The following is a 23,930-nucleotide window of genomic DNA, read 5'->3' as shown; positions in this document are numbered from 1 at the left end:
TCAAAAAAATTAGCTACCCAAAGCTGTATCACATAAATGAAGCCATTGCTGCATGATTTTTTAAAAAAGGTTGAGGTCCTGACAGTTTGCTTGCTGGGTTCTGAACTATATACCACAGGTTTTTCCTTTGAAGAGAAGACGAGCACACTTATACTCCTAACCCCAGAGCTAGTTCATGACCTGTAGGTGTCCTGAGCCTGCCCCAGCTTCTACCTGAACGCTCAGGGAGCTCAGAAGTCGGGCAAGTAACCAGCTGTAGAAGTGGTTCCCCGTCGCAACGATGCCTTGCTTATTAATTCAACAAGTGTTTCCTGCGTGTCTAATACATTCACAACATAGTGTCAGACGTTACGGATACTAAAATATGAAAAAGATAGGGCACCTTAGGTTAAGGAGCTTCTAGATCCCACGGGGAAGAGGTACAAACAAGGTGCTTTGCACAGAAACCCAGAGAGAGATGAACTCTGAATGGAGAAAGTCAGAAGATACCATTCAAACAGTCAGTCCAAACATTCACACGTCTGTGTCAAACAAACGACACACACTGCAATTTGCCAGGCACTTTACTATGCTCTGGGGATAAGGAGATGCAGGGTCTCTAGGAGTTCACAGTCTAAGAGAAATCGTAACAGAAGCAAATCACAAGGTAGTTGGAAGTTCTGGGTCAGCAGCATTACTATGAGGATGTTTAGGATACAAGAGACACAGAGGAGAACATACTCACATCTACCCAAGGAACCATGAAAGGCTGCAGCAAACAGATGAGGCCTGAAGTTAGTCTTACAAAACATCCCAAACAGAGTTATGGGGGGAGAGGGTGGACCAACAGGCTTGGATCAGTCTGTGAAAGGCCCCTGAATACATGCTGAGGGGTTTAAGTTTATCCAACAGGCAACTCTAAGAGACTCCGTCGAGCTATGCTACCAAGTGGCAGTGTGACGAATGAGACCATGACAGAGGCAGGGAGCCCCGTGAATGAGCTATGACCACGGTCCAAGGGGGGAGTACCGGGCAATGAAAACTGAAGTGAGGAAACGAGGGTAGAGATGGACTGTACGTTTTCCACCCAAGGATGCCCCTCTGTTCTCCTTTCTCTGCAGGAGCAGAGGTAGCAAGGTCTCTAAAATTAAACACATCTATTACTGTCTACAGTAGCAGCCTATTAAAAAAAAAAATAGTAGTTCTACACGGTTAAGAGACAAAACACAACCCACATTCAAATTTCTAAACATTAAAAAGGGCCGAGAGGGCCATTTCTCTATGACCAACTTCAAAGTAAGTTACCAGGTTCCAATATTGAATGATCCTAAGTAAAACTAGCAATTGTAACCACTTCAGTATTCGCGGGTTTTGACCCCAATAGGACTGCTGTACGCGTCATTTAAAACCCGAAATTATAAACTGTTGCCACTGAGTGCTGTCTTTCTATCTATGTTCCCAATTGAGGAGCTATTCAGGATCACAAACTGTTTACTTTAGTCTCTTAACTAAAAAAAGAAACATGAGTAGCACACATATACATGTTTCTGATTATAAAAAACCCTATATTATTCCCTATAGGGAATTTGGAAAAATATAAAGATGAAAAAAGGGATGACAGGAGAAACATTTTTAAATAATATTAGGCTTTTCTGGTTCTAATATCTACGATAAATTTCAAGATCTTACCATCACGAGGTGATACTGTTCAGTATTTGCGTTAGTTGGCTGTAGTATTGTTTAAACACGTCATATCCAACACCGATCCTGAGATTAGGGGTCATATGCTACACCTTCGCCAATGCTTCTAGAGAAGCTATTTCAATGACAACTGTTCCAATTATATACTTCTAAATGTTTCACCTTGCAAGAGTCTGTCTGGTCAGTTTTCAAAAGATTTTTTAAAAAACAATACATACAAGGGAAGACGGTCAGTATTAAGAAAATAAACTAAAACAGACTTACATGCAATGCCAAGTTATGAGCTTTATACAAAGTGGCCACTGAACATCTTTTGGAAGAGTGTGAATCGCTTGGCTTTCAAAAGGCTTTGGTGAAAGTGAGAGAGAGTCAGAGGGACAAAAACAGCACGTCTAAACATGTACCACGATGTGATGAAAGGAGGGCTGTTCTAGAAACCAACGCGCCCGAACAGAACTGCAGTCCACAAGGGGCGGGCCAGAATACATTTTAGGATTAATGGCAGACCTGTAACGAGAAGGGCGGCTGCTAAAGGAGCAAGCGCGCCAGCTGAAAACACCCACCAGTGAAGAGGCCTAGGGCCACGCGGGTTAGCTTTACCTTAAAGAAGAAGCCACAGCATACTTTCTGGTCGTCATCAACTTGTTCTTTATCACTTTCTCCGTCATATTTTTCAACAGATACGTCAGCCTTTTCAGGGGCTTTCAAATCTGAGAGGGAGACTTCAATGAGATTAGCACTTTTAGGAGCAGCAGGTGGGAAGGCGGGTCTGCAAGGAGGCTCTGCAGGCCGACTCACGCAGTCCTCGCTCCGGGTGGGCCACGCGGTCTCCGTGGCGGGCCGCGCCAGGCCCTCGGGAGCCGCAGGGGGCGGAGCCCGCGCCTCCTCGTCCTCCGGGATGTGCCCGTGCTGCTCCCGAGGGCCCGTGGACCCCTCCCCCTCCTCCTCCCCCTCCTCGCGTCCGGACTCCTTCGCTTCCGGCTCTCCGCCGCCCCCCAAGCACACGAAGGACCTGGTCTGAATGGGGACCTGACTCGGGGAGAACCTCCTGAGCCGAGGGAGGCTGTCCACAGAGCGAGGGGGCGTCAGCGTTCGGTGCAAGGGCGTGAGTTTCAATTCATTTGGCCTGGGAGTTCTCTGAGTTTTGACGGAGAAGGAGGCGCTCTTCCTGGCGGCGGGCTGCGGAGACGGGTGGGCAGGGCGGGGGGCTTCGGCCGGCGGCCGGTGGGGCTTCCCTGCGCGGGCCGGCCGGTGCGGAGAGGGCGGGGGCGGGGAGATGACCCAGGCCTGCTGCTCGCGCATGTGCATCAGCAGCTCCTGCTGCAGCGCCAGGCGCTGCATCTCCCGCTGCAGGACCAGCAGGGAGGCGTTGAGCCTCTCGATGGAGCGCGTGTGCTCCAGCAGCTCGCCGTCCTGCGGCGGCTCCTCCGCGGGGCCGGCCGGGCTCCACGGCCCCTCGGGGTCGCCGGGCGCGCTCGGGGACGGCGGCCACCTGCCCACGGGGCTCTCCGTGCCCTCCTTGGAGTCCGCCGGGGACCCGCTCCTCGGCCCGTTCGCCTTCTGTGGCTCCTTCTCCGGCGGCCGCTCCGCGTACACTTTCCCGTCTTCCGCGCCAGCCGCCTCCTCCCGGGGCGGGGAGGGGCCGTCCCCTTTCCTTTTCACCACGGTGAGAAAGGCCGTCCGCCCCATCTTCTGCCTCTGCTTGGTGAACGCGGCCTCCATCTTCTTCTTCTGGGCCTCGATGGCCCGCCGTTTCTCCTCCAGCTTCATCCTGAGATGCACCACCTCGGAGGCCAGCAGCTGCGTGGTGTCCCGGCCGTGCGGAAGGCCCGTGTCCTCTGGGGTCTGTGCCCAGGCCACCACGTGAGGGATGTTGAGCTCCGAGCCCTCCGGCGTGGTCTTCTGAGAACTGCTGCCGCTGCTTTTTCCGTCGGTGTGATTCAGCTTCCTGAATTTCTGTTCGGCAAAGCTGGTCATCTTCACGCCGGAACTGGAGGAGGCGCTGCTACCGGGCTGGGACTTGGTGCTGACGGTGCTGGGACAGGGACTCAAGACCTCTCTGGGGTTGTAGTCCTGGAGGAATTTGGATGTGTCGTCCACGTCGGAGTCCAGACTCACGGTGTAGTCTCTCAGGGAAGAGTCTTCATCCATAGTTTCCGGAATGTCCTCCGAAGGGACGTGGATCCCCGTGTCCACCTCCGTGTTGTCAGTGACGGGGCTCGAGGCGCCTTTCGTGTCCGCCATGCTCTCGGGACTGGACTGGCTGCGCGGGACGCTGCAGTTCAGGACGCCCATCTCCTGGCTGTGGAGGAAGAAGCCGTTCGCAAGCTGCTCCGGCCGAGGGGTGTGGGCAGGCTTCTCGGTGTCGTGGATTATCTGTAGCGCTTCTTCGATGCTGGGGGTCCCGACCTGACTGCCGAACTCATCGAGGAGCACTCTGCCCTGCAGAGCTCCATTCGGAAGCCTGTGAGCCATGTTCTGCTTAGGACCCACTTCGTTTGTGTTTAGGGGCACGTAGGCCGCCAGGTGGCCGTGAGAGCCCACGTGAAGTTCTTCTTCAATGCTTCCTGCTCCCTCCTCCCCATTTACTGGCTTGAAGGACAGATTTTTCCTAATGTTCTTGGATACACGACTGCTGTTCAGAGTAAGTCCTTCATTACTAATAGAACGAGTGATTCCTTGGTTTGGAGTGGATCTCTGTATACTACTTTCTTTATCAAAAGAAATATCAAATGAAACGCCATGCACTGATGATCTGAAAAAAATTAAAGAGAAAATCTTTAAATAATCCCAGAAAGGAAACAATCTGATATCACTGAACAGCAACAGTTATTTGAAATTATGCTTCCTTTCTTTCCCATTTCTCATAATCACATTGTCCTCAAGGCGAGGGTAAGGCTGTTGGGCCACCCGTCACATTTGGCCCCTTTGGTCACTCTATCATCGGCCCACGTTGCCCTTTTCAAATGCAGGTACTAATTAAATTGCAATCTGGCTAACAAGGGGGTGGGGGCGGGGGATGAGCAGTTCTCGAGAAGGTGAGTACACTAAAAATAAGTCTCTGTGTACCTTTTCTCCTTGGGCCATGTCCCTATGAAGCCGTCAACATAGGACATAGATGAAGACCTTCTTATTCCTCCTTCAAATGCATAAAAGTAAAAGTCATTGAAATCGTGTAAAAAAAATTTAACTTACAACAATTTAACAGATTTCACATAAGGTAAGTACATGTGGAGAAATAAAGATCATTTTGTTAAAAGCAAGCATAGAGAAGCAGCCCTTTTAGTGTGTCATATGTAACACTTTTTAGAAAAAAGAACTGGATACTTCTATTTACATTTATTCTCAATCATTTTCTAGTTAACCACTTAAATGGCATTTTCCTAGGCTTTTTCAAATACATTACCTGAGGCTGAAGGATGAGCTTGGGGACGTGAGTGTCTAGAAGGCAAATGAGGACGAGAGTGTGTAGGCGCAGCTCCTTCCCCACTGCAACGTAAAATACACGTCAATCAAATGTCATAAAGTGTCTAGCTCTTGCATATAAATTTGAGATACAACAGCTGAAGTCGGAAACAACACTGTCACTTCCGACTCTCCATCCTAAGTGAAAAAAAAATAATAATAAGGAAACATAATATAGTGTTTAAACCAAAGAATGGCGGTGATTATATGTATCTCTATGTATCTTATGTCTTTTAGCCCAAGAGCTTGAAACACTACTTTCATGTACAGCTCGATGTCCTTATGAGACAAGATACGGCACATTATTTTCATTTTACAAATAGAAAGACTGAGAATTAAAGAAAGTAAAGTCGTCAACTTGCAGTATTCTGGTCGAATCTCAATCTCTAAAAGTACAGGAACGATGAATCCCTGTGAAAGAGCCTGGCACCTCCTGCTCGCGGGCAGTCTGCACGTCTTTAACACTTACATTTTTTCTGATTTAACTCCACCCTGTTCCAGTTAATGCAGCGGATCACACAGTCTACTTCTCAGTTTCTGATGACATTTGGCCACAATTTAGTTTTTCTTTTTCTACGTTTTCAGTCCACCACGGCCTACCTTGTAGCAGGTGAAACTAAGCATCCCGACCCCAGTGGGCGGAGACTAAGCTGGGAGCAGGACGCCCTGACCTCTGCAGCTCTCTGCAACCGCACTACCTCTCGGCTAATGCAAACCGCGAAGGTGAACAAGCAGCTAAAGGATACAAAGGTAAACCACAATGCTGCATTCTTATTATCTAATGAAAGCTTAATTCACGAGCTTTCCAGAAGCAACAACGCCCGGAGCACGTGCACACCTTCGCTGTCGCTTAGCTCCCACAGCCCCCCGCCCCTGCCCCGCACATCAGTTTCCTCTCACTGGCGTCCCAGGTCGTTTCCTGGGAAACCCGGGGAGAGGACCCCACGCTGCTCCCTGTCTCGTCCGTCTCTCTCCTCCCCGCTCCAGTAGCCCTTCCGCAACCTCTACCCTTCCTACATCTACAACAGGGGCATAATCCTGAAGAGATATAAGTTCAGTTATTAAAATAGGTTCACTCTTTTCTTCTTCCCCAAGTAATGGCTAAACTGTGGTACCTCCCTACAGTTGCCTTACTTCCCGCCTGCACAGAGGATTTTGATGTGGGGCGATTCCCGTACAGGTTAGTAGCCAAGCGTGTGCAGTAGCTGCTACCAACGTCTTGCTTTGCTGTCTTCTTCCTTTGGCTTTTTTTCCTCGTAAGGTCACCATTCAGGTGCGATAACATTTGTAAATGTGGCTGCATTATTCCCAGGAAGAGCAGAAATCCTTGACTGCTTCCCCAAAAGTTCTACAATGGGAGAACTACAAATGGACCATATGGAAACTCATAGAAATGAAAGGAGGGCTTCCCTGGTGGCGCAGTGGTTGAGAGTCCGCCTGCCGATGCGGGGGACGCGGGTTCGTGCCCCGGTCTGGGAAGATCCCACATGCCGCGGAGCGGCTGGACCTGTGAGCCATGGCCGCTGAGCCTGCGCGTCCGGAGCCTGTGCTCCGCAACGGGAGAGGCCACAACAGTGAGAGGCCCGCGTACCGCAAAAAAAAAAAGAAATGAAAGGATTACACAATGACTCTTCAAGGAAAAGGATTCAGACATCCATCTGGTTATAGGAAGTTCTTCTGCTGGGAGAAAGGAAAAAGGTAGCCACTCAGATATCTGAGAGACAGAGAAGGGATGAGTCCTCCAGAGAATCTTAAGACATTTCCCAGTGTCAGAAAGGTGGAAGATCGTCCACTCAAGTTCCTAGAAATAATAATCATGGAATAACCTAGTCTTTAACTGGAAAGTTTCAGAGGTTTTAAAGATTTAACAGTACAAGAGTTACGACCCAGAATACTGAGTGTTTTCTAAATTTTCAGGGAAGGAAATGCCACTATCTAACCAACCCAGGAAAGCACTGAGGAAGTAGCGTGTCCAAAGAAGTTTCCGACGGGATAAAACAGAGACGCTCCTAGATCAGCCACATTCTAACCTAATCCCTTTGTGGTAAATCTCGGGGGTGGTTACGAAATAGAAAACTTAGTGGAAGTAAGAAAATTTATAGGAGTCAATCAGAGGGTAAGGGAAGGAAAATGCCCTCTTAATCTGAAGGAAATACTTAGCGAGATGAGAAGTTCACAGCGCTAAGAAGCCCTACCAAAGGCAGTAAGGGTACTGTAAGGGTTCTGTCCATGCTCATTAGCACACAGTGGAGAGAGAAACTTCTTAGATGTGAGGAGGGGGTGACAACTTCAGTACAAGTTCATATTTCATGCAGAAAGATTCAATTTCTTACTCATAATTTTTAAAATGTATTTTTAATACATCTGCTTGAACTTCTAAAAAAAAAAAAATCCCAAAATACATCCGTTTTAAACTTAAAATAAAAATCAGGTAAGTTAGGGAGCCCAAAGTCGATACACATTTTGGGTTCTAATAAATACGCATTAAAAGTGCTTATAGGGGGCTTCCCTGGTGGCGCAGTGGTTGGGAGTCCGCCTGCCGATGCAGGGGACGCGGGTTCGTGTCCCCGTCCGGGAAGATCCCACATGCCGCAGAGCGGCTGGGCCCGTGAGCCATGACCGCTGAGCCTGCGCGTCCGGAGCCTGTGCTCCGCGACGGGAGAGGCCACAACAGTGAGAGGCCCGTGTACCGCAAAAAAACAAACAAACAAAAAAAAGTGCTTATAGGATCTGCTGAAAGACATTTTTAAACAAATGAATGTCTCTATCACATACTTGGGTCAGAAGTCAGGATTACCCTGCTATTAAATGTTCACTTTGCTTCCAATTCAGTTCCTGATACTAAGAACTAAAGCATGAGATAAAGATTCAACAGGACAATAAATATTCCACTGTGCTCTATGAATAGCTACAGTAACCAGCAAACAAAACAGTAGGGAAAACTGCCTCAAAGATTAAAAAATTATTAAAAAATGGAAAATTTAAAAATCTCCCCCGGCCTAAGAGTTACCTATCGTTTAAGCATCATATAATCTCAATTATAAACAAGTTGTGCATCAAAAGTTTAGTTTTAGGCTGATTATTTGGACCTTCGGATAATATTCCCCCACTTTTCAGTGTGATTCATAAAAGCCTATTTATGAAACATTCATTTCAGTGTAAATTTCAATTACGGTGTTGTTAAAACAGGCTTTAATAGGGTAAGTTAATTGAAACTTACTTAGTTCAAAGTCCAACTGAAACTTTAAAAACTCTAATGTAATAAGATTTTGATTTCCTGAGTGAATGGAATCGATGTTCTGGACTCTACCTTGGGGTGAAGTCAGAGCTGTCCAAGGCGTTTCTCTGGGCAGCAGTTAAGACAGGAACTGAGGGCAGATCGTCCACAGGTTCAGCTACAGGAAAGGAAAAAAACCCTCAGAATTACATAGTTAGCATGTTTCCAACACTGCTTCAGGAATTATGAGCCACAAATATATGTTTACGTTTAACCACAATTTTCCTTATTACTTATAGAGAAATCTTAGCGTATTTAATTTTCTCCTTAAATAATTTTCAAAAGGACAGATTTTCTTTAAACTGTTCTTGGAAGTGTTCTGGCTTAAAAAATCCCCTTGACTGGGGCTTCCCTGGTGGCACAGCGGTTAAGAATCCGCCTGCCAATGCAGGGGACACAGGTTTCAGCCCTGGTCTGGGAAGATCCCACACACCAAGGAGCAACTAAGCCTGTGCACCACAACTACTGAGCCTGTGCTCTAGAGCCCGCAAGCCACAACTACTGAGCCCACGTGCCACAACTACTGAAGCCCACGCGCCCTAGAGCCTGTGCTCTGAAGCAAGAGAAGCCACTGCAATAAGAAGCCCGCGCACCGCAACAAAGAGTAGCCCCCGCTCGCCACAACTAGAGAAAGCCCGCGCGCAGCAACAAAGACCCAACGCAGCCAAAAATAAATAAATGAATTTTTAAAAATCCACTTGATTAAGGCTAACTGGGAAAAAAAGGCTTAATATAAGATAAATAAACGTATTTAAAACAAAAATAAACGAGTGTCTAATTTTGCTAAAAGCTTTCACAGAACTTCAGTTACACATGGTCACTTTTACATCTATGAAATAGTTGGTATTTTGGTAATCGATTAGAGACAGAATTTCATTGGTTAGTAATTAAAACCACTGGTATAGTTTACATTTTTGTAAATAACGCTCATTTATTTTTTGCTTTGGAGGCCTAATATAACAGCTGCTGAATATTTTGAATAGTGGGCTTCACAGATGAGATCACACAAGCGACGTACGTGAAAACTCTATGCTGACGGTGAAAAGCTGTACAGTATCGTTTGTGGTAAGTACTGAAGACACCTGGCTTTACGCAGTGGCCTTCGGCAAGGGCCTCAGCTGCTCTCTAGGTCTGCCTCGTTACATGACAGCTCTGCCCTAAGCAGCTCGGAGGCACAACAGGTTAAACACTCATTTCCTGCTATGACGGGGGCAGGTTCTCTGGTGGGCCCACACTTACCATGTGGGACTGATTCTCCCCTACAGAAATAAAACTCTGGTCTTACAATGGAAGCTGATGGAAAATTTGTTCTGCTTCAGAGAAAATACAGAAAGATGTTTTTCCCTTCATTTCCAGAGGCCTTTACAGTAACTTACCCCTTTATTTCTTACCAGTGTCCTTATTATGAGCAATCAATAGATCGTGGTACTGTAGCAGTCACAAAACCTACTAGGGTTAAAAATAAATATAACAAAAGCCCCTTTATGGTCTAAGGGCAAGTTCAAATTACAGATTAAAGCCGAGCCATGATTTGAGTGGCTTCTGGGCAACAGTGTTAAAAACTCAGACTCTAACAGGGAACAAAAAGCTAGGGACGGGGGTAAAAGATGCAAAGAGGAAAGTGGGAAAACAGTTAAAGCTAAAAGTTCCACAGCATAAGCCGTGGAAGGCAGGGCTATTCTCGCCACCCCCTTTTCCTCCCCTACACCACGTCTGTCACGGAGAATTTAGTGGCTTTAAACGTTGAGAGAGAATTTATCAAGGCTAGACTGGGAAACAGCAACAGGCTTCCCTGTAAAAGAATAACCGGGTGAGGCTATCCGAACGCTCCATCCTGCTTGCTTACGGGAACACTGATCACCTCCTTGCGGACGAGCATCGCGGGGCTGGACGAAGGAGGGCTTCACGACCTCAAACCACCAGAAGAGCTCCGCCATGAACACCAGGTAGTTACTCTGTGGGAGAGGCAAGAAGTTAAGAGAGAAAGCAGGTAACGCCCGACCAGAAAGCAATGACAGAGAGTTGCCTATTAAAACACAGCTCGAAATAGCACTCACCCATCCCATCCTTATCTCCCTGAATGGCAGCCACCTTCCCGTGCACAGAGCAAACCTGGGAGTCACCGCGACACCGGCCTCTTTCTCCCCTCATACCCGATTCACCGCCGAGGCCTGCAGGTCTGCGCCTCAACAGCCCTGGAATCCACCCACTTCTCTCCCCCTGCATCGTCACTACCCTCACTCAAACTGTTCCCGCCTCCTGGTTAGCACGCGGTCGTTTCTTCTTCGGCTTATGAAGCCAAACTTTTCAAAATGCAACACCCCTTCCCCCACTTGCCCTTGCCCTTGGGAGACTGACTATAGCTTACAAGCGGGTACCTGACTGGGTCCCTTTTCAGTTTCCCCAGCTTCATCTAATACCATATTCTCCAGGGTTCCCCATCTTACCCATTAGACTATATGGTCAAAAGGACAAAGCTATGCTCGCCACTACATCTTCAGTGTTTAACACAGTGCCTGGTACATAATCGATGTCCAATAAATATGTATTGAATGAACATATAAATGAATGAATAAACGTATTACAAGAAAGGCCAGTCCCTGGCAAAGCATCGAAATGCTGATACGGAATATCTCTGGGTAGTGCGATGACTGTGATTTATAGTTTTTCTTTATACTTATCTCATCGTGTACTTTCTAAAACCAAAGTATAAAATTGTATCTAAAGCACTGGTGCTAGGTTCCAGCTCTACTAGTACAGTTCACTGAAAGCTATGTATATCTTTTGGAAAAACACTGTTTAAGTACCCCATAATTGTCCGTTGATAGGAAATTAATTACTATCTTAAGGACCCTGGAGCTCGACATCACTAATCATCAGGGAAACGCAAATCAAAACCACAAGGAGATTACCAGCTCACACCTGTCAGAATGGCCATCGTCAAAAAGATAGGCAATAACAAAAAAAAAAAAAAAAAAGATAGGCAATAACAAGCGCTGATGAGGGTGTGGAGAAAAGGGAACCCTTGTGCATTGTTGGTGGGGATGTAAAATGGTGCAGCCACTATGGAAAACAGTATGCAGACTCCTCAAAAACTTAAAAATAGAACCACCATATGATCCAGCAATCCTATCTGGGTACATAAGCAAAGAAAATGAAAACAGATCTCTTGAAGAGATATCTGCACTTCCATGTTCACTGCAGCCAAGACATGGAAACGACCCTAGTGTCCACCAGCAGATGAATGGATGAAGACGTGGTGTACGTGCAGCCACGAGGAACCAGGGGAGTCTGCCATCTGCAACCACACAGACGGATCTTGAGGGCACTGTGCGAAGTGAAGTAAGTCAGACGGAGAAACACAGACACTGTACGGCATCACTTGTACGTGGAATCTGAAAAAGCCAGACCCACAGAAACAGAGAACATAGTGGTGGTTCCCAGGGACCGGGGTAGGGGAAATGCGGGAGTACTGGTCAAGGGTGCAAACTCCCAATTATAAAATGAATACGTTCCGGGGATCAAGTAATTATAGTTAATGATAACTGTATTATATCCATGAGAATTGCTGAAAGAGTAGATCTTAAATGTTCACAACAAAAATGGTAATTCCGTGACGTGATGAGGGTGCTGACTGATACTATGGTGATAACCATTCTGCCGCATGTAAGTGGATCAAATCAACACGCTGTACGCCTTCAACTTACACGATGTTATATGTCAATTATGGAAAAAATTTATTTTAAGCACCTTGGTAAGATAACTGTCCTAATAACAGAATTAGTAGTACTGTGTCTGGCCACTAGATGTCAGCATAGTAAGAAATAATTTTCCCAGTAACTAGTTTAGGAAGAGAATGTCTTTCAGCAATAAATCTGTCACCAAGTTCCTGGAATGGCACCAGATCAATTTCATTTAAGAGCTCTTCTTTCCTTCTTTCACTTAAGACAGCCACGCAGCTCTACATTAACGTTCTTAAACACTGTAAATGATATCAAAGAATACAAACATACGGAACATAGAATAAAAAGTAGAAGTATGCTTTAACTCCCCTCCCTCAAATCCTAAGACTGCAGTCAGAAGAAACCTCTGTTAACAGGTCCGTGTTTGTCTCTCTACAGACCTTTTCCCACGCCTCTGTATGTGTGTAGATGTGCATACAAACAGAAAAAGGATTTTTAAAATATATGTAAATTGCATCATGCCGTATATAATGTGTGCTCCCCGCACGCTTCCCTTAGTAACTCCTAGCGAGCTTTCCGCATCAGTAAGATACCCCTGCCTCCTTCAAACAGCTACTTCACAAGACGTTTCAAGTGTGGCCCCCCTCCCAAGGTGAACCGCTGCCAACTCTTCACAACCACGAACAATCCTTATACATCCTTCTGTGTACTTTAAATGCGGTTAGAGAATGCCCATCTGCCCTCTAAAAAGAGCACACCAGTTTACAAGTCCGCCACGAGGGGAAAAGAGGGCTCACTCCCTATTCCCCACAAACAGTTGTTACTCAAGTTAACAAATGACAAGGTGGCCAGCACCATGGACCGAGCAACCTCTTGCGGGCTTAGAGCCTTAAAATACTCATTTGAGGTCAAAACTGTGGTTCTAATAATTTAGCAGAGAACACAGAAAGTGACCAAAGTCTTCTCTGCAGATAAGTATCTATTTTTAAAGTGCCTGACTGAAGAAAATGTCTTTGTATCCGGATCATGCCCAGACTAAGTTGATCTAAACATCAGGGATATATGTTATTTATTGGAAGTCCAAGGTATACAACTTAAGCAAATGTAACCTTACAACTCAATGTATTTAATGAGGTCATTTTTTTTCTTTGAGACCTCAGTAAAAGTATTTAAAAGTTTTAATAGGAAGCGCCAGAAAAAGTATTAAGATAAATACGAAAATATCTCCTAACTTCCATTTTGGTAAAAATGGCAAAGTGTAAACATTCAAAATCAGTCCAGGTTTTTCTTGTGATGTGCTGGACACTGGGGAGTGAGCGCTATTCTGGTCAACAGGGGCAGTGGCTTATTCTGGAAACGCCGTTGCCCCTGGCTCCGTCAGTCTGCCTCGCGGTAACCGAGAAACGGGTACAGGAGAAAGAGAGAGACCGGAGAACAAGAATTTAAAGCATCACAGGGCACTAGCATTACGCTGGGAGGGGTCCTTTAGCAGCTTCTATGAAGGTGGGCATCGCAGGGACAATTAGGACTGACATAAAGCTGTTCCCCTCAGACTTCAAACAAATCGACTGTAAGATCATTTATTCCTAAAGCCTTTAAACAGAAGTGTTAACTTCAGGCAGGTGTACGAGAGCCGTGAACCTGTAGCTCAGAAGCCATCACGCCTTAGACACGCGTCTGTCTTCACCACTAGAAAGAACGCCCTAAAAGGACGGGGGCGCGGGGGGGGGGGTCTTTGTGTTGTCTGCTGAGTTATCCCAACCACCTAGAACACTCTGAGGCGCTCAATAAACATCTCTTGCGAGAAAGGCACTAAGCAACGGCCCCGAAGCTAAGAGGTCATGTGACGTCCTGAAGCAAGGGACAAGTGTATAGCTAATAAATGCGATGACTTCCTAAAAGGTTCATTTCCAGATAACTGTAATATTTCCTTCCCTCTTCCTTTCCCAAGGCTTTGCCTCAAGTTCTGGGACCTGAGGGCCCCTTCTTCCCAGACAGAGTCCACAGTCCTGCTGAGTGTCCCGAGCGGCCACACCTCCCGCACGCTCCCCGCAAGCGGCAGCAGCCCTCCAGGACCCAGCAATGCTTACTGGCTCGTCCTCTATTTTGCTAACAACATCAGAACAACGGTTTAATTCTGTACTATGACATTAAGTTTAGCTTTGCGCTACAAAAGAAACCTGTAGCTGACAGTGTGGGTTTTTAAGAAATAAGAAATAAAATAAAATCAGCAGAAAAATCCAACAAAAACGATTTTTTCAAGAGTTCCTTTGCCTGAAATTACAGTTAATTTTGTAAGCTTAAAGCAGCTATACTGTTTATGTACCCGGTTATATGTTTTTTCGGCAAACCTGAACAAACAAAGGGGAAGAGGATGGTTGAAATACCTTTATGGAGGAAGCGGCATACAGCATGTCTTCCAGGGCGAAATGGCAACACTGGTTCAAATATTCTTGGCAGAATTCTTGAATCAGCTGCAGATTATAGAGGCTATCAGCCAATGACATGGTTTCTTTCAGGCAAATATCTTCAAACAGGAAAAGAGCCGGGGTTAATTCTGATAATGTACATTTCATGTTCATTTTGTAATCATTGCCTTAATACAGATACACAACTACGTAGAATCTGTCTGACCCACACATGTAACGGCAGTGATCACTACACAGAGGCTTAGAGACCAAGCACTCCTTCGCTCAACTACTTCCTAGAACTATACATAAATGTTCTTCTTAAAAGAAGCCGTCATTACTTATTAAAGTTACTGTCTTAAATATTTCTTACCATCTATCCGCAGTTTCGAGACATTTCAGTGGAACACTTACCTTCCAATCTGACGACACCAGGACAGTAAAAATGAATAAGGGCAGCTAACGCACAGCCATCCGAGCCGTCTTTCAACAAATTTTCTACCAACGGAATGCAAGGCAGTTGCTTAAGCAATGTCTGCTCTTTCCTGTAACGAGCCTACGTTAAAAAAAAAAAAAAAAAAAAAGAGGTGAAAATGAATAAGTACTTAGCAACATACAGGAAAAAGACAGTATTGTAGATTCCAATGTATCAGTAATAAAATATAAGTCAAGAGAAATGAGAACTACTCACCAACATCCTTCTTTTCTAAACATTACCACTAGACCTCCCTTTACCAACAGCACTTTGGTTCTGAAGCCAAGTACTTAACGTAACATTACAGCGCTCATTTACGTGAAATTCACTTAGCCTAAGAATTTACATGTGAAAGCATCACAAATGGATTTTGAACGTTTGTTATCCGAATCATCAGTTCTGCTCTTTTGCAGATGATGAAATTCATTCACTTTAAGGTTAGACTTCACGTAGACCACACGTTCTTACGTGGAAAGAGTGGGACTCGAGCTGAAAGAATGAGGAGAGGCATCAGAGTTGGGAGAGCGGGCAGAAGAATGTGAAACCATTCTTAGAGGAAACGTGGCGAGAAGAAACATTACTTTGAGGAACTGGAATAACATTCAATACCATGGAGGTATTCTGGCCCCTCACCTGAACGCTGAGACAATGCAAATAAAGTGTAACGACTTTGCAACTGAAAAACACCCTCCTGGTTGAGGTTGCATTAACCAATAACAGAGCAAGCGCGAGGGTTTCTGCTCCCTAGCAGAAAAACAGATGAGACTCTTGTTTTCTAAAGACTGGCTGGCGTGAGTGGATACAAACGTGTAAGGCGGTTCTCTAGAAATGAGACATGCTGTAGAACTCAGAGGTTACGAGAACGAGCTCTTAAGCCAGATGACCCAGGCTCAAGTCCTGGTTCTGCCACTTCTTAGCTCTGTGATCTTGGACAAGGTACTTCAGTGCTCATCTCTCGCTTTTCCCACCTGTGAACTGGGGACAACCACAGTCCCTACTTCACAGCAGCACGGAGGACTACAGAAGATGATGGACAGAAAGTGCGATGCACACACGGGCACACAGCGGGTAATCGCCGGTGGTCAGCTGCTACTAGCTATCAGCTCTCCTCAGGCCAAGAAGAGTAATGCCGAAGGCTTAATGAAGATGCACACTGAAGTGCTTTCTTAGCAAACTTTACAATTATAGTGGTTACTGATATTTAAATAGTTTTTTTTTAAGTAATCAAAACTAATCTTTCTTCTAACTCCATCTAACCTGATTATATCTCATAATTAAAATACAATTATGACATATAATACTCTCGTGAGAATAACAGAAAAATATTATAATTTACTGAAAGAGAAAATTTACTATTTGGTGGTGAGGTCAGATTTCCTCTAAATGATATCCCTCAGAAGAGCACACACGTTCAAGGAGACATTTATCCCTATTTCCCTGTCACTGGCTACTCAAGAGCAAGGGTCATGGAACATCTCTTCCTCCGAAGATTTTCAGAGGAGCTTGTTCTTATGAATCAGTGGGGACTAGACATCTGTGTTTAATGGTATGTTCCAAACTCACAGACTACCTATATTCAGAAAAAAAAAAATCACACAGATACACTACATAAATTCTTTAATTGATTACTGACTTTTACATAATCCTTAGAAAACGTCCTCATTTTGCTGCTGGCAGATGGTTTAAAAATCAGCCATGAAAAAAGAGGAGAGAGGAGGGGAGGAAGGGGGAGAGAGAAAGAAATCAGCCGGTGGCCTCTTCCGGCCTTACGCTGCTGCCCCTCACACTTGGTAGTAAGCACCCTTCCAGGTCCTCTTGGGCCGGCTAGAAACAAAAGAGTCACCTCTTGGGAATCCCCTACGTGGGCTGGGCTCAGGACCAAACTTCCCAGATCTCCAGGTCTACCCTTGTTTTCGGCCCACGGTCTGAACTGGACTGAGCTGAGTGCCCAGAGTCGTGGAACAAAGAACTGAACCGTGTGCTGTGTTGTACCGCACCCCGCACAAGGCACACACAGACACACACGCACAGAGCTTCATAAGGCTGCAGCCACAGAGGCCCACGGCTTAGACCAATCAGAGGTTTATACGTGGCATGCCGAAACACCTTCCTGAAGGTTATATCCTAGGAGGGGCATCAGGTAAACCAACTTCTAATACTGAAGTCACGTGGGACTCCCTGAAAGTTCATCTGCGATTCACAAAGGTTACAGCGTCTTTTATACTCGAACATGCTCTATGCCTTACAGACTTACTGCTCTTTCTACAGATGGAGAAATCTGGCATCTAAAAGGGACATACTTTCTATCTTTCAACATTATGGTGAACTTCTAAGTTACATTTCTGTTTCTGAGGGTGTAAAATACTTAAGTGGTCTAACCCCCAGATGTCACCGTGAAAGATCAACTCTTCAAGTCAAACCAGAATTGAATCTAGCTCAGGTCCAGTGCTGGGAGGGACACAGAACCTGTCACTTCTTTATTACACAAAAAGTATCCTCTACAGTTCAGGCCAAAAGGAAAGGATCCTTTCAAAAAGATGACTTTACAATACAAATAATTTACATGTGCAATTCATATTCACTTTTACTAACGTTATTAAAACTAATGCAAATCTATATCCATACTTTTTTTGTTACCTAGTTACTGATGGTCTGTGAATACCGACAGACTAGCTCACACTTTAAATTATTTTTAAAGCTTCTAATCCAAAATTTGACTAGATTTTAAAAATCTTTCTGTTTTACATTATGATCAAAAACACCTTAAAATCCAATCTCTACTTGTGACTAACAGAATTATACGTAATGACCATATCGGCAAGACAGAAACGATACCATTCTACAATTACACTTCTGGAGAGCAAGTTGAAGAAGCTGTGTAAACTTACTGGAACCAATTTCCAAAACCATTTGGAAGGAGACTTCAGAGGAAGCAGCAGGAAAAAAGGGGAAGCAAAAGGTAAAGGGAAAATTCATCAGAAGTTTTTAAAATTAACAAGTTATAGTAAAGTTTCTGTTAGTGGAGTTCCAAGTTTATAGTTCTCAAAACATTTTTTAAATGTTAACACTTTACAATTTAGCTTAAACTATAGAGGTTCTTAACGATAAAGACCACCACCTTCCCTCCCCCCTCTCCTCTCCCAACATGGATGTGCGTTTTTAGGGTACCCAGGACACGCTGTGTACTTCGGCAGCAAAGAATTTTACCTCCCAGTTCCGGGATCACACATCACGTTAGAAACTAAATTTATATCACAAGAGGGAGTAGAGAGATTCTAGGGCTGGACTTGCAATCATTAAAATTCTTAAGACATTAGGAGGCCAAGTCTGATAAGGTAGACTTCTTCCCGGAAGGAAAAGAAGAAAGACTGTTTCATAAGTGCAGGAATAAAAGCAAATAACAATGTAGAATTGAACACAATGATCATTTCTTTTAATGACATAAAGAATTTCTTTCAATTAATGGGGGATAAAAAACCAGCTGGCAATTCTCACCAGTTAGTATTTTTATAGAGTCTCTAAGGCAAGCAGCTACTAACACAAAGAGAATGTAAACGTTATTAATTTTACTATCTAGGGGTGTTCCAAAGAATATAATTTTATGTCTTTAAGAAGATGAATATACAAAACTCATAATTTCAGATAATACGAGCATAATTTGTAACTGTTTATCTTGGTATTTCCTAGCACAGTTTTCTGGCAGCCCTAAATAAATATTTGTTGAAGTGAACCAGACTAAATGGGGTCTGAGTTAAAATTCATATTCAACTTCTATGCAGAAAGTTTTTCCTACAGAAATTAATAGCACAAATAACATTATTTGGAAAAATAATATAAATGAGGTATTTTCAAGAACTTCAAAAATCAGAAAAATGTCATCTCAAGAATCAGAAAAATACCAGCTTCCCACAAAGAGATAATATTTCCAATAATTTTTTCTTATTGCATCAGGAAGAATAACCCTAATACTTTTTTTGCATGTATTTGAATCTCTCATTTAACCCAAAGTTTTTGGCAGCTGCAGATATAATAGCCATAAAAAAAAAAAAAAAAAAAAAAAAATAGCCACGTAAGGGTCCTGCCCGAGCAGGACCAAAGAGCAGGAAGCCCCTGTGAACGCGTCAGGATCCCTGGTGAATAACAGAATTTTCAAAAACAGGAGTTTTCTTGTTTTTGAGACTAGAAGAATCCGTAACACAGAAACTGATGATAATAAGAAATTACTATGGATTATACAAAACAGGAGATAAGCAAAGGAGTCTCTCGTGGTTCAAATGAGTCTGCATTTCTTGCAAAATATTCAATACTCGACCTTTTTACTAATTCAGACAACTCTGAAAGAGCTCCCAGTGGCTGCAGCTGGAAAAACTGAACAACAAGTCAATACCACAGACTGGATCGTAACCCAAACTATACAACACATACACAGGAGCCCGTAACAATACAGATTAACACAGGCTGGATTGTAACACCAAGTACAGAGCACATACACACCAATCCACATTGATACGAATAAACGGCTGAAGGACATAAATAAATGGAGAAAGTACGAATCTCACTTACAGAATTCCAGATGGTGTATATACTCTTCCCTTCAGGGAGGGGGAGCTTAACTTCCCTCTCCTGGAACATGGGGTGGATTTAGTGACCCACTTGCAAAGAAAAGAGCACCAGAGGGGGAAACAGAAACTTTGCAATGAAGGAGACCACTTTCAGCAAGTGGTCAAGGCGGACACCGTCAGTGACACGTGCTCCCTGATGTGGCGTGATGAGATGTGAAGCCACTTCTGTGGTGTTCTTCTCAAAGGCCCACAGGCCCGACCTCATCACAGGACACAGGAGACAAACCCCAGTTCAGGACACTGGTAAAACAGCTGGTCAGTACACAAACTGGGGTAATGTAAATAAAGTCTGTAGTTTAGTCAATGGTAACGCACCAATGCTATTTCCTTGGTGTTGCCAAATAGGCCACGATTACGTAAGATGTTAACATTGGGGGAAGCTGGATGAAGCTGTACTATCTTTGGAACTTCTCTGTAAATCTAAAATTATTCCACAACAAAGCTGATTTCAAAAATAAATACACACGAAATTACGTGAAGGTGGTCAAAAGGCACAAACAGTTACAAGATAATAAGTACTAGGGATGTGATGTGCAGCGTGTGTCAACACTGCTGCGTGTTATACAGGAAAGCCGCTAAGGGGGTAGATCCCAAGGGTTCTCATCACAAGGAACAGACAGGTTTTTCTATTCCTTTATGCTGTATCTATACGAGAGGATGAATGTTCACTAAATCTATTGTGGTCACCACGTACGTAAGTCAAATCATTATGGCACACACCCTAAATTGACACAGGGCCGTATGTCAATTAGATCTCAATAAAACTGGGAATGAACAAATTGATGAACAAATGAATAATGATGGACAGAAACAGATTATAACCCGTTAAATAAAACAAGAATCCATCGGTTCATACAGATAATAAAGAGAGGATAGGTAGATTGATGAATAGATGAGGTCAAATTTGCTTATAATAGAATCCTAACTAATAAACGTAGAAGAAATGATAAAGTTAGAGAATCGCCATTTCGTAACCACCATAGTAAAAAGTAACTGAAGTAGGTATCGTCAATAAATGCTAAGTCTAGGAGGTGGGGAAACACGGAAGAGGAACAGAATATTTACAGTCTCAAAGTACCCTCCTCTCAAATTACTTATTACGAAAGGAAATATTATCATCATGCCGTCAAAAAACCCAAACATCATCTTAACCAACTGATCAAAATTAGTATCACCTAGTAGGGGCAGACGGATATCACACGCCTCTGGGTACAATACTGGGAAAAGGACACACTTTACATAGTATTCTAGGCTAAAAAAAAGCACAGCTTAATCTAACAATGAGGAAATATCAGAAGAACTGAAATCGAGGGATATTCTATGAGAATGACCTGTATTCTTAAAAAATGTCAAGGTCACGAATGAAAAAGAAGAGCTGAGGACTGTTCCAGTTTAAAGAAGATGAGAGATACGACAGCTAAATACCTTACCTGACCCTGGACTAGATCCTGGACTAGAAAAGTATATAAAGTTCAATTGGGATGACTGACAAAACTAGAACATAGGCTGTAAGTCTGATCAGAGCACTTTATTGACATTGTTACCTATCCTGTGGTCATGTAAATGAATAGCTTTCTTCCTAGGACATATACATTGAAATATTTAGGGGTGAAGGGGTATGATACATGCAACCTTCCTTCAAATGTTTCAGAAAAATGTACACATATATACATCTGTGTGTGCAACATGTAATACACAGAGCACACAAAATGTTACACTGATGAATATGGGGAAAGGACACGTAAGGGGTCTTTGAACTATTCTTGCAACTTTTTGTTAAATCAGAAATATTTCAAAATAAATGTTCTTAACAAGTTATATTAAATCCATACCAATCCAAATCTTTGTAGGGTCTTGTATCCAAATGCACAAGACTACTGATCTATAAAGCTGCTGAAGAAATCTAATTTTCATAGTACTCAGGCAAAGATTAAAATCACGGTACTAGGATATCTAACTAATGTGTAAGTTTCTTCAGACCAAATCATCTTTATAAAATATTGCTCGGAGAAAAAAAAGTTATGGTACCATCTCTGAATTTTAAAAATGTTTAAATATATACGTAAATGTGAACGTTTATAAGGAAGAACTTTGTTTTTATAAGAATGTAAATCAAGAATAAAATGATTATATTTCTAGCCAGACCAAATAGTTCAAATGCCCAAAATCCCACTGTTGGGTAACAGAGCAAGGCTTCATCACCTACTCTGTGCTTGGCAGTGTGCTCTTCACGAGGACCCCTGTACTTCACAGACTATGTGAAATGAACACTTACCTTCACAAAGATTTTCACAATGAGAAAAAGGGTAAAATTCATTTGAAAATGAAGGTATTGAATCTAAAACATGGCACAGATGAACTTATCTACGAAACAGAAAGAGACTCACAGACATAGAGAACAGACTTGTGGTTGCCAAGGGGGAGGGGAGATGGGGGAGGGATGGAGTGGGAGTTTGCAATTAGCAGATGCAAACTATTGCATATAGGACGGGTGAACAACAAGGTCGTACTGTACAGCACAGGGAACTATATCCAAAATCCTGGGATAAACCGTATGGAAAAGAGTATGAATAAGAATGTATATATGTGTATAACTGAGTCACTCTGCTGGACAGCAGAAATTAACACAACATTTTGTAAATCAACTAGACTTCAATAATAAAGTAAATGAAAACAAATAATAAAAGAGGAAAAAAAAGAAAATAAAGGTATAAATGCTATGCTTGTGCTCAAGTAAAAATGTGTACTGACCCAAATATTTAAGTGAAGGACACTCATTCATTCATTTACTCAATCACTCACTCAGCAAATACTGGCTGTGAGGTCAGTATGTACAACTCCATGGGCCAAGTGCCGTGAAAAAGTCAGAGTGACGTGATCCAGTAGTGTCCGGATACCACAGTTTGCTTTTCTTAAAGGTCACTTAATCTGCAGTTGTTTGGAACACAAATAGCATTTTTTTCCATAGAAACAAGGTTTACTGGATCCTGTGTCAGCATATAAAATCCCCATTTAGTTCATAATGTGTAGGCGAAACTACAGAATTAAACCATAGATATAATAAACGAGGTTTCCATGGAAATCCTGTAACACAGGATGCTGCCGAACCTCATTCCTGATTAGAGCCAGGAGCAAAATGGGGGGTGGGGGGGGGCAGGATTAAATCCATCTCCAGGGCAAGGATTTCTACTACTAAAGGGAGGGAAAGAGCAAGGGGGGAAACTGGAGAGGGCTGGGGGACTTGAGGGACAAGGCGGGGGCAGAGCTGGGGGAAGCAGGGAAGCGGGTGCAGATCTCCACTGGGGAAGGTGGTCAACAAAGACAAGAATCAAGCCCAGGGAAACCACTGTGATCCCGAGCACCAGATTGAGACAGAAGTGTAGGTGGTCTCCGCACAACTTGCCTGGCGCAGCTGGTGATGCACAAACCAGCTCTTTCCCTTTCCCTCCTCCGGTCTCCTCTCTTACAGAGTATCAGTAACTAGCAGCATTCGCCCAAAATGAACAGAAGTGCTGTATAATAATGAAGAGACTTAAAATAACCCAGGTGGAAAATAAAGTCTCTGCATACGATAATTTCTTATACCTCGATTCAAATGCTAGACAACATGTTTAAAGGGCCCTCATTATAATATATTTTAAAAGATGTAGGCAATATACTTTAGGTCTTAGTATAGAACAAACACAAACACACAAGTGTTCGGAGAAAAAAAACTCTAAAAGCCTGTTCAAGAAGTTTAAAGAATTAATCCGTGTTAATGTTTCTTCTTCCTTCACAAAACAACCATATGTACAACTTATGATTCCTGGAATGTAATTTTAGAGGCTGGTCTTACTACAAGTCATTATAAGGTTGATATATTGAAAAATGTTTTCCTGTTTCATATATTTTACCAAACAAAGACAAACCCATTATTTTTTGCCAGAAGAATGTCAGAAGCTGAGCTCTAGTCATTAACAAATTTTCCTAAACACCGTCATCCAATTAACCTTCATTTTGCACTGCTACTTACTTGGTATTTATGGAAAGGCTTTCTACGGTACAGTTAAGATCACCAAAAACGAATTTGATGAACACACTCTTAACGCTTCCCCAAAGAGCACACATGTATGAACACAGGGTCTCACAAAGGCGCCTTTTTTTCTTAAGAACATGTACCTTTTGGCCTCCTGAAGCTTCCACTGTGTGGTGGTCTTTCAATTTCTGTGTTTGTTCCATTATGTCTTTCAAATGTTCATTTACCTTAAAATATAAAAACATTAATTTGAATTTATAGTCAAATATAACAGTAAAATAACATGTACCTTAAAATGCCTGTGT

The 23,930-nt window shown here is 43.4% G+C and overlaps 1 protein-coding gene across 4 annotated transcripts in view; it reads right to left on the bottom strand.

Annotated features, from left to right (window-relative positions):
• The window catches only part of CAMSAP2 (calmodulin regulated spectrin associated protein family member 2), a 95,370-nt gene that overhangs the window by 6,658 nt on the left and 64,782 nt on the right, over positions 1–23,930 (bottom strand). Inside the window, exons 4-12 of one of the 4 annotated variants that reach the window (XM_065871250.1) lie at positions 23,769–23,852; positions 17,877–17,909; positions 14,928–15,069; positions 14,493–14,632; positions 10,284–10,377; positions 8,456–8,540; positions 5,087–5,169; positions 4,750–4,819; positions 2,281–4,435 (exon numbers count right to left, since the gene is read on the bottom strand). In XM_065871250.1, the coding sequence (XP_065727322.1) occupies positions 2,281–4,435; positions 4,750–4,819; positions 5,087–5,169; positions 8,456–8,540; positions 10,284–10,377; positions 14,493–14,632; positions 14,928–15,069; positions 17,877–17,909; positions 23,769–23,852 (2,886 nt within the window). The remainder of the gene's footprint in view (positions 1–2,280; positions 4,436–4,749; positions 4,820–5,086; positions 5,170–8,455; positions 8,541–10,283; positions 10,378–14,492; positions 14,633–14,927; positions 15,070–17,876; positions 17,910–23,768; positions 23,853–23,930) is intronic. The other 3 variants (XM_065871416.1, XM_065871336.1, XM_065871490.1) reach the window with 3 other exon arrangements.

Source organism: Phocoena phocoena, chromosome 1 (assembly GCF_963924675.1).
Source record: "Phocoena phocoena chromosome 1, mPhoPho1.1, whole genome shotgun sequence".
NCBI lineage: Eukaryota > Metazoa > Chordata > Mammalia > Artiodactyla > Phocoenidae > Phocoena > Phocoena phocoena.
This window is presented reverse-complemented; position numbering and strand designations above follow the sequence as displayed.